This window comes from Platichthys flesus, chromosome 12 (assembly GCF_949316205.1).
Source record: "Platichthys flesus chromosome 12, fPlaFle2.1, whole genome shotgun sequence".
NCBI classification, from domain to species: domain Eukaryota; kingdom Metazoa; phylum Chordata; class Actinopteri; order Pleuronectiformes; family Pleuronectidae; genus Platichthys; species Platichthys flesus.
In genome coordinates, this window is record NC_084956.1 from 10,491,681 (window position 1) to 10,503,305 (window position 11,625).

The window sequence follows — 11,625 nt, forward strand, 5'->3', positions numbered from 1 at the left end:
AAAACTACATTACTCAGAATGAATGACAACATTTTCAAACACAAAGAGCCCCTTTAAATATATTTTAGACTTTTGGAGTAATACCCATAATAAGTGTAGTTTACTCAAAATTAACACATAAATCAACCCCAAAATGTTAATGTTAATAATGTTACTCAAAAACATTAAGTACAATTTGAGGTTTGACAACATTGTAGTAGAACCTAAAACGCTGAATATACACAATGTCTCTTGACTTTGCTGGTGAATGACACTTTCGCCCCGCCTGAAATATCATCGGGCCAAGCAAGGGCTGCAGGTTTAACGTCGAAAACACAATCTAATGTGTCTGTAGAGAAATTAATAACAGTAAATATATCTATTAAATGCTAATAAGCGCATAAAAAGCCCGCAGCCTCCCGTGTGGCTGCAGCGGTTTAAAGGGCAGACGCGTTGAGGAGCGGGCTCTGTCCGGAGGTCGGATCCTGGTCTCGTGCCTCTGACTGGCGGAAGAAGAAGAAGGTTATTACCGTGTAAAAACCGCCGCTGCCGCTGCTTGCTGCTATTTTCTTGCTGTTGTTGTTGTTGTTGCACTTGACCGCTATCGTTCAAAGCGCCGCGTGGATACAAACCAGCGGGAACCTGACTTTGGTGCGTGTTGTGTTGTTGCCCGGGAGGTTTTCTCCCCACACACACACGCGTTGACGGCACAAATGCTTGACATACCAGCGAGAGACACACGGTGCGAGCTGCTAATAATACTCCGCTCCGGCCGGACACCAGCGACACCGTGGATCCGCTTCCCTCCTCGGCAAATATAGACCGAGCTCGCTGCTCTCTCGACGCTGACGCACGGACATGACACAGAAGAGCCACACGCACCCAGCCGCTCGTTTTGTTAATAGCGTTGCGCGACACCCGTTCACCACGCAAATCCCTCTTGTGTCAAATCCACCCAAGGGCCAGCCCCCCCCGCTCACTCTCTCTCCCTCCACGAGACGCAAGCCCTCGGTCTCCGCTGGACACGAACCCCGTCCTCGGCTGCGGAGGGAGGGAGGGAGTGAGGGAGGGAGGGAGGAGGGTGCGCTGGAAAACCCGGACTGCGGTTAGAAGAGCCGTCGTCCCTGCGTGGTCCACAACGAGCCGCCCCCTAGATCTCGACTGCGCCCTTGTGCTAAGTTCTACGGTACGGGTTGACAGCACTGCTTTAGCCGCCATTTATTTTTCTCACTCTCTGAAAACACGTTTCGCTAAATGAGGAAACTCCTCTGAAAAGAAGGAAACAGCAATATGTGCGTCCCCCGAACACAAACAAGACAAGTTCAATGAACTTTAAATATATTTCAGCCATGGCATAAGAAAACGACCGCTTCCGGCTTTCAAAATAAAATAATATTTGATATAGACCTGGGGTCTTCCACATTTTTCAGGCCAAGGACCCCCAAACTGATGGAGATATGGAGCAGGGAACCCTACTTTATATATCGTATAAAATTGTGTTTTTATACACAATTTTAAGAGGTCCTCCTCTTTGCCTACAGGAGGCTTGGAGTGAAAGGTCTTGGCTAGTCTCATGCTGGGAGTGATCCGTTGCCCAGCTTCAGAGAGCTACCATGCGCCGCTGAATATGTGCATTGCTAACTAAAAGATAGTCTTCTGCCTCCATTTATCCATTCGCTACAATATGTTGGATTCATGCTAATGTGTATTAAAAGGCATTTAAATTTGTGGAAATAAAATTGGTTCGGAAAAAAAAAAACCTGTTGACCACCTGTTGAAGACCTTTGATATAGACAAAGTGCTAGGTATGAAATTGTATTATATTCACATGAGCTTCATGTATTTAAGTGTGAAAGTGTGTCACCCGTTTTCCACATATACAACAACGACTAAACATGAGCGTTTTTACCGCATTAATTTAGAAAAATTGCGAGTTTGAATTCCACAACCTTAACTTGGTGATTTAAAGTCTGATACTAGTTCAAGACGGTTCGAGATTATGAATAATACAGTTTATATCCCCCACTTATAGTTCAAGACACTGGAATACTTGCACCATTGCTACAAAGATTACTGAGTAGTTTTGGAGAAATTCAATGTCAAAGTCCCTTTTTTGAGCAAAATTCTGTCCGATCTTCTAACTTTAATGTGGAGTAAATCCCATTCCTTTCTTTAGTTGTTCAAGTGACTTACACTGCTCCACTCAGTACTTGTATTTGCATTGAAATAATTACACAAATGCTTTTCTAATATTCAAACTTTTATGCGGGGTAAAAAAAAATGTCTTCCATAAGTAGATACAGATAAGTAAATCATAATCACTAATCTAAAGTGCAATTGAACTGGAAACAAAAGGTCAAATATGACATGCTATAGTGATTTAAATTTGAAATTCTACATTAGAATGTCCAACAATTGAGTGGATGTTGCTTTTAGTGTGAAATCTATTCTTACACGCTGTTACCGTAATGACTGGTATACACCTGACTCAACACAACACGGGCGCCAGCTAGACTGTGTTTCTTAAAGTGGAGGCTGTTTAACTAGATCATTTATGTCGTTTTCGCTCAGCCCTGTGAGAAAACACTCAGAAAGAACTGGTAATCAAAGATCATTCAGCTTTAATTGAACATTATAGTCTCAAAATGGTATCCTTATATATTAACAATGTACATAGTTATTTTTATTGACAGCATTGTGACACTTGATAAAGTTCAAACAGCGATTTCATAATTTGTAAAAAGGGTGTCAAGTGTATATGAAAGTTGATTATGTACCGTAGTAAAAACAATTACAATACAAAGGTCATAATTAAGACAATGTATGATCATCGTTAGAATCAGTGGCAAACGTGAAAGAATAGAAAAAGAATAGACAAGATATAGGCATTCTACATTAAATCAATTGAGATAAATTCCAGATAGCAATACAGAATAATACAGATCATATACAGAACAAAATACAGAATAATGCAGATCATCATACAGAAGAAAATGCAGAATAATACATATCATCATACAGAAGAAAATAAATACAGAATAATACAGATCATCATACAGAAGAAAATACAGAATGATACAGATCATATACAGAATAATACAGATCATATACAGATCAAAATACAGAATAATACAGCTCATATATAACAAAATGCAGAATAATAAAGATCAAGTTATATATTGAAGTATATGACAGATGATATCTACATATGTACTTGCCTTAATATACGCATATATTATATATTTGTGTAATTTATTCTCACACACAAATACACACGCACATTCTATAGTTGTGAGGACTCATTGGCACAAAGCATTTACCAGCCCCTTAGACTGGTAAAATCACTAACCATCACAACTAAATGCCTAACCTTAAACCTCAATCTAATTCTAACCCTAAAACCAAGTCTTAACCCTCAAACGCACAAAATGTCCTCACAATGACGGTATTGACGCAAAATTGGCCGATAACTGTAAAAAGACATGCGCACACACCCACATTGATGACGTCGTCCTACGTCAGTAACACGCGACTGTTAGCAGCCGTCAGTCGACTCGGAAGCGAAGGACACTTATTTAAGAGCATGAATCTCACAGCCTCTTAACATTCATACTGAGTCCAAACTCCTCTCTCTGTCGGTCTGTTCCTTCAGGGGAAACAGGGAGGGACAGGGTCTGGTCCGGAGTCCATGAGGCCACGTTGGAACAGACAAGCAGGAAGGAAGCCAGAGGAGCTGCAGCTGAGGTGCGAAGGAGAAACAGCTTTCACCTCCTCTTCATCCACACACCGCTCACATTGTACCGTGAGTATCTGCTGTCAACACACAGCCTGGGGTAACTGCTGTCTCTGAGCTAGATCTACTTACTGATCTGAGGTACTTGTACTTTGACTCTAGTATCTTCATTCCCTTTATACCTCTACTCCATTTCACTGCAAAGGGAAACACTGCACAGCTCTTACTTTACTAGTTAGGTTTATACACATAACACATATCGATAGCGTATTCAATATATACTGGTGTGGGCGATACAACAGTATAAGAAGTTAGAGGTGAAGTGATTATTTCTATAGCTCATTTAAAAACCACTTGGTTGGTCAAGTGCTTTACAGATTTATTAGATTAAACCACAATGAAAGCTGTAATTAGTTGCAGCACCATATAAAATAGTGTCGATATGAGTTGGAACATGTACAATGCGGCTTACACATTAATATATTAGTAATAATGAATCTATATGTGATCAAGTACATGTAATATGTTAATACTTACTTATACATGACTTATAATGACAGTGTGCTATTAGTACTTTTATTCAAGGATCTGGTACTTGTATTAATACATAGGCTACCTGTTCAAATGTGCATTAACTGTCTTTTCCCCCACACGGTGCAGTCATGGATGTGGCAGATTCCTGAGCAGAAAGGATGACATCAGAGGCCGCGGTCTCCACACCTGCTGCCATTAGCAGCACACCCGCCAAGAGGGACTACTACTGGCTTCGCTCCTTCGTAGCTGGAGGTATGATCTGACTCATCAGTCTGTACTATCACTGTCAGGCCTGCAGGGATTTACACAACATTGGAATTTGACACTCTGTCTGCAGGACTGAATCATTTTATTGTGGAGACACTTTCTCCTTTGCTTCTCTGTCCGCTGCTTTACCATGTGACCTAGAATCTGATGTCCGCCTTGATAGAAGCTTTGTTTATAAAAAGGCCAGGAGGCTAGATGCTCCATGTTTTTGGCTGCTTTCAGACATGCACTGATCTGTGGATATTCTCCTGAAAGGATCTGCAGGGGCTGTATGTGAGAACACAAAGGTTCGAGTCAGTTGCTGAAGACATTTCCAGAGTATTTCCTGCGGCCAGCCCCCTTATTAAAATCACTGGATATTCTCCTAGTCAGAATACAGCTTGACTATGTCTGGAGATTCACTGCGAGCAAATGATGACGACACGCCTGCCTAACTCGGACGGACTGAAAAATATAAATGTATATATATATATATATTATTAAAAACCATTATCTCTAGATGAAAAAGAGGTGCTATACATGTGGAAGAAAGACTACGAGATTCGCAAGCTTTTGGTGTTTGGGGCTGAAGGCAGTGGTGAAATGCTCGAAACAAAAACACCTGATTTCCACAGAGGAATTTAAACGTCATGTCCTGCCTCCTGTCTGCTCGACCTGGGCGCCACACCTCACCTAAACGCTCCAGACAGTTTCCTGTTGTAAATATATCCAAACGGGGTAATAACCTGCTGTGTTCCCTATATGTGAAAGGCAAACTTCAAAATATGTTTGCAACCGACTGTGGGGACATTCTCCAGAGTTCATGTCGACTTAAGTCAGTGTCACCACACATTTAATAATACATGTGTTCCTGTTTTTGTTTTTGTTCAGGTGTGGCAGGATGCTGTGCCAAAAGCACCATCGCTCCTCTGGACAGGGTCAAAATTCTTCTCCAAGCCCACAACCCCCACTACAAACATCTAGGTAAAAGATCAGCAGGCAAACATTGAAAAGCCAATGAGTTTTCACACGTCTGTGCCACATGAGCGGAACGTGTGGTTGTGTCTTTGCAGGAGTGTTTTCCACTATCAAGGCTGTGCCAAAGAAAGAAGGCTTCCTTGGCTTGTACAAGGGTAACGGGGCAATGATGGTCAGGATATTTCCGTATGGAGCCATCCAGTTCATGGCCTTTGACAAATACAAAAAGGTACAGTGTCAAAAGTGACAGTGGTTGTTTATAGAAACGTGATTTGCTTTAAAGTCGTCACTGGGTGTGTTTTTGCTTATAGAAACATTCTGCTACATCTGAAGTGAAATGCATTGGATTTTGTTAATTTTGATTTGTGAACTTCTTGACCCTTGTCTCCTCCCTGTTGATTTACAGCTGCTACGTAAACAGATGGGAATCTCTGGACACATCCACCGCCTCATGGCCGGCTCTATGGCAGGTAATTCATCTTCCAGAGTGATAAGATTCCCTTTTTCACTCCATTACGGCTGGATGTCATGTACTGCACCGGCAACTCTTCCACCCATTGGATTATTGGCTGAGCACACACTGTTTACATTTGTGAACCGAGTGCAAATGTTCTCATTTCTCAACAGTCACACAGTGATGTTTAAGTGTAGTTTTGCAATGAAATGAATTAATATTTACCTTTTTTTTTAAATTCAGATTCCTTAGATCTTGTATTTATTCAAACACACTATCTAGTGGCAACAGTGTTGTGCATTGGTATATTTTGAATGTGTGTGACCTCCCACTGATCAGTAACTGCTGTTCAGTTACATTGTTAAGAATCATTTCTAATAGGTGATGATATCTCAGCAACGACTCAAAGACCAAACACCAAACTTTCTGCAGGTCTTTGTGACATTATAAACTAACCTTGGTAAAACTTTAAGCAGCTTTTATATATAGTTTTTTTTTTGCAATTCCCCTCTAACTGTTATAATCACTCATAATAGGGTTGTTTTTGGAATTAATGATAGCATACTGTTTAGACAAATAGGAGCTGGAAAAGAACTTAACAACGATATGGGAACCATTTCTCTAAGATAAGGTCAAAGTCCCCCCAAGACGATCAAACTTCATTAGCCCCTATCTCCCCCGTAATTGGGTGATAGAAGCGACACTTCCAATTTCTGTTTGATGTTTCCCATGTGAACAAATCAGCACGCCAAATTTCATATTTAATACTGTGCATCCCAAAGGTTTGATGATTGACATGGAATGACCCATATAAATGGAGAAAACACAGACAAATCAACTTGAAGTGTTGTGTGTTCTTCTAATTTAAAAGGGAAACTCTGTAAAATTGGGAGTTCAAGTCTGATATCAGCTTAAAAGTCACACCTTATGAGGTTATTAAACCTTGAATTAAGATATGTTTGTTGAATCACAATGAAGCATAACCACAGCAATAACTTTATTATTATTATCCTTCTGCCGTGTTTTCAGGGATGACCGCGGTGATATTCACCTACCCCCTGGATGTGATCCGAGCCCGACTGGCCTTCCAGGTGACAGGAGAGCATCGCTACACCGGCATTGCCAACGCCTTCCACACCATCTACCTTAAGGTGATCTTTGCAGACATTGATGGCTTTAAAAAAAAAAAGAGACAAAAAATCAAATATTCAGATTTTAATTGCAATGCCCTTTCTTTTTCCTTTCCTCCATACAGGAGGGGGGCGTGTTGGGTTTCTACAGGGGACTTACTCCAACACTTATTGGAATGGCCCCTTATGCAGGTGACCATTGAGATTGTTTTGCATAGACTGATGGTAGTGTCTGTTTTATATTGACCTCATGCCGCTTCATGTAGTTTTACTCTTTGCCTTCTCTCCGCCAGGGTTCTCGTTCTTCACCTACGGCACCCTGAAGACCCTCGGCTTGAAGCATTTCCCAGAACGGCTGGGACGCCCCTCCTCGGACAACCCCGACGTCCTCGTCCTGAAGACCCACGTCAACCTGCTCTGCGGAGGCGTTGCTGGTGCCATCGCTCAGACAATATCGTGAGTGTGCACACCGCTAACTTGGCAAACAACGAGCTCCGGGACTACAGGACTTATGAGCTGACAATGTGGCTGCTTAATTTGTGGCTCACAGCTCTTGCGTGTCATTGATTGGTGTGATTTATTTGGCAGTGGACGTGTCGTATTGTGTTTCTTCTCCCCAGGTACCCGTTGGATGTTGCTAGGAGAAGAATGCAGTTAGGAGCCGTGCTTCCTGACTCTGAGAAATGCACGTAAGTAGAACCTATGTTCTTACTCTTAATGTTGTGTTATACAATGATGCTCTGCTTTCGATTACATCGATCAGTTTGTGCAGTGTATGTCATAAAATAAAGACTAGACAAATTTTGGACTTTTAGAGTTCTTTGATAGTTGGCCTGTGTCTCTAAATGGCGGAGTTGTTTAAAAATGAACCTGTTTATAGTTGCCTCAGGCAAGTTGGTCTGCACACTCTGGTTCCTTAATAAGTCATGGTTGCTCTCTGCTCCTCTCTAAAAGTATTTGTCCGAGTTTCCACTTAAAGTCGATTCCACTTTCGGTTGTGAAAGAAGAGTTTTGTGAATATTTTGCTTGGAAGTAAGGAAAAGCGAATTCCAGCGCTAAGAGAGCTGTTTACATTAGATAAAATACTAAAGCCTTTAAGGAGAAGAGGTTGAGGCCAGCTGTAAGACTTCAGCAACATACTGTTTATACCTGTGTAAGTTCACATCAAACCAGTCCAGGCATCGCTCATTTCCTGCATTACCTGCTTTGCCTAAACATTCAAGATTCTTTTAAAGAATGTGTCCAGTCACTACATCAACACCATACAAGGTAATCTGTCCCATGTCCAGTGGACTTTTTTCATGTTAGTATGGCTTCTGTCCATAAACAGGTTTTAGTTCCTCATAGCACAGACAAGCATCAACAACAAACAAGACCGATTATGTCAATAAGAACTCTCCTGTAGATTTAATACTTGATCTCAACACAGTTAATAGAAATTTACTTGGATCATTAAAACAACAAATATGCCTGTCTTTTAAAGGAGACGTATTATGCTCATATTCAGGATCATCATTTTATTATTTAATCAAATGGTTTTTTTTTTCTGTCATGTGAAATATCTTGTATCACACAGATCACTGAGCAAGACCCTGAAGTACGTGTATAATGGGTACGGGGTCAAGAAGGGATTGTACCGAGGCCTTTCTCTCAACTACATCCGCTGTGTCCCCTCCCAAGCTGTGGCCTTCACCACCTATGAGTTCATGAAGCAGACCCTCCACCTGAACTAGCCGCTGTTTTTAAAACCGTCCAGCTCTGCAGACCCTGCGCCCGGGCCCGCACCGAGACATTAAGCAGCTCAGCCTCAATGCTTCTTCACAGAGTGATCCGAGACTCGCCCGCTACGGCTTAAACTCTTCATAGTGGGCTTTGCCTTTTTCCTTGAGTTCACTGAAGGCACCAGGGAAGTCACTTAATGCCGACGAAGGAAATCGGATATCAAACATTAAGGTATTCTGTGTCTGTCCTGTTCCAGGCCCTCTTACTTCCTGTGACTTGCCGGCTCTTAAGAGTTGATTAACTCAACCACACGACAAGTGGCTTGATTTTGGTTTGGACGGCTTGAGGCTGTGATTTGCTCTTCAACAATGTTGCAGACAACACAGAAGCATCCCTCTGATTGTGTAGCAGCCCCCTCCTCATTCAGACATCAGCAACACACACACACACACACACACACACACACACACACACACACACACACACACACACACACACACACACACACACACACACACACACACACACACACACACACACACACACACACACACACACACACACACACACACACAGAGATCTCTCTTTCTAATTTAACCATCATCATTTCCATCGGTTTCACCTCACCCCAAAGTTTAGCTATGTATTTATTGAAATAGTAAACACTTCAGTTCTAAAGCTACACGTTGTCTTTATTGTTTAATGTGTCTTCATTTTTACGGACTTGGCTATTGTTGAAAGGTTGCTATAATCATAAATAATAATAGTGACAGTAATTATATTCAGATGTGTCATAATGTTTTGGGTATTTGTGGTTTGCTATATTTTAGAATTTGAGATAGCTGTAACGTTTGGAGAAGATGAATATAAAACACGAGCTTCAGGGTTAAAGATGTGAAAGAAGCAGTGTCCTGTGTTGCACATGATTTCAGTTTTTATTCTCGAGGCAACTTCCCTTTTATTTGCCAAACATTGCATTGGGCACGAACTGTAAGTGTTTTACTTTGCTGCTCTCCGACATTTAGTGTGTAGCTGTGATCAGAATGAGTTGTTTGAGAGTGTTTCAGATGTTTTGACGTGGATGTAGCTCCGACATGTCTGGAGGGATCTCAGGAGAAATTTGCCCTTCACGACTATAGCTTTTTCTTTGTGTATTTATTCATTGGGGACTTGTTGCCACCGGGTGGCAGTATTGAATATAGATTGAATTGTTTACCATCAGAGCTGATAGAACACTCACACATATTTCACTCTTCTCTTATCAAATACACTTTAGGCTCTTTGAGATTCATTTTCAGTTTTTTTGGTTTTGCTTAACCAAAGAAGGTTGTCAGATATTGAACATAACATTTGCAGCGAAAACACTGTTTGCATTTAGGAAGGCTGAACATTAACTGAATGAGAGTGTTGTGTATTCACATCACTTTGCTGAACAAGCAGCCTCATTTTTTGAGCCTCTTGCCTTCTTCTGCGTTAACCTCTTACTATGCCGGAGTGTTTGAGGTTGAGTTTATCCTCATACTTCAGTTGCTGCTTCAGCCTTCAGATGGCTGTATAGTGTAGATGCCTTAGAACTGTGGTTTCCAACCTGTATGGCCTGTGTCGTTATTAACACACCATTCATACACTATCTGCACAACCTTCAGGGACAATTTGGAGTTCCGCATACAGACTGGGGACCTGTGGATTGAACCGACCACCTCGTGGTTAGTGGACGACCCACTCTCTCCCCTGAGCCACAGCAGCTCAAATGGTCAGTTTAGTTGCTGTTCAACCATATTGTGACTACTCAGTTATCATTGTGTGACCCATTGAAAGGGGTCGAGACCTCCAGGTGGGAGAAACCACTACCTTAGATCATACAAATACAAATTGAATTCACACAGACATACCGCGAGAGGTTTGGTGTGAAAAAGGCTTCAGGCCCTCCTCAGTCCAAAGGCAACTCATCAACCTGCTTTAAAAAAACAACCAACATCTGATCCTGATAAACTTAAGAGAAGAATAAGAAATCAAGCAGTTAAAAAAAACATACTCACATTTTGATGCAACTGGCACGAATGACCTTTCAAACCATTCAAATGAAAATGTCCATTGCAGACGTATGTAACTGTAGCATTAGGACTGCAGCATACGACTATGCTCTCCACCTGTCTGAGCCTAGGAGATCATTACTTTTGTGTGAGTGCTGTAAACACCAGCTTCCACTCACTGTTCATCCATTTCTGTGTTTGGTTTCAAATACATGGTCTTTCATTGTAATTGTCATTTTACACATCCGTATCAGACCAGCTCCGTTCCTGATGCTTCACTGTAAACAGATTGTTTTATAAGACGAGGGATGTTCAATACAATCACACGTAGAAATGTACATCATTTCGCTGTACAGCTTCATTTTCTGTTTGATAAAATGCCAGTTTTTGTTTCAGTGACTTGACATGTGTAAAAACGACTTCAAGCCTTGCATCTTTATTTTGTCTATGTATATGAGAATGATCTTACCGTCCTTTTTTTTTACTGAACGAGAAGGTGCAGTCACCTGGATTTTAGAAAATAATATCCGAGAGAAAAACATAGTGATGCATTTCACACTTTGTGTCTCAAACCCCTGTTAATGTCGGTGGACTCTAAAACCACTAACGGACGATAAAGCATTTGCATTAATTTCACTGCAGCTGGAAAATACTACCTGTTGTTGTCTGATGTCACACACAGATTTGACTGGTAAATGTGATGTGTAAAAAAAGCAAAACAATGTACGTACAAATGTTCTTTGATGAATTTCATCACCGCATCATCTGTGAAATACAGGCAACCCGAATGAAAATGCTGTTGTCTGTTTTTGTCTT

General features: G+C 41.3%; 2 protein-coding genes across 2 annotated transcripts in view; one reads left to right on the plus strand and one right to left on the minus strand.

The window, feature by feature from the left end:
• Positions 1-1,005, minus strand: part of tet1 (tet methylcytosine dioxygenase 1) — a 28,288-nt gene extending 27,283 nt beyond the window's left edge. The window contains exon 1 of the mRNA XM_062401009.1: positions 510-1,005. The gene's annotated coding sequence lies outside the window, so the exon portion shown is untranslated. The remainder of the gene's footprint in view (positions 1-509) is intronic.
• A 2,499-nt stretch (positions 1,006-3,504) lies between these two features.
• Positions 3,505-11,603, plus strand: slc25a16 (solute carrier family 25 member 16). Its single transcript, XM_062400562.1, has 10 exons — positions 3,505-3,781; positions 4,373-4,498; positions 5,384-5,476; positions 5,566-5,699; positions 5,877-5,940; positions 6,954-7,075; positions 7,180-7,246; positions 7,348-7,510; positions 7,675-7,743; positions 8,631-11,603. The coding sequence occupies exons 2-10, from the start codon at positions 4,405-4,407 to the stop codon at positions 8,785-8,787; spliced, it is 963 nt and encodes a 320-aa protein (XP_062256546.1). The 5' UTR covers positions 3,505-3,781; positions 4,373-4,404; the 3' UTR covers positions 8,788-11,603.
• The last annotated feature ends 22 nt before the right edge of the window (positions 11,604-11,625 follow it).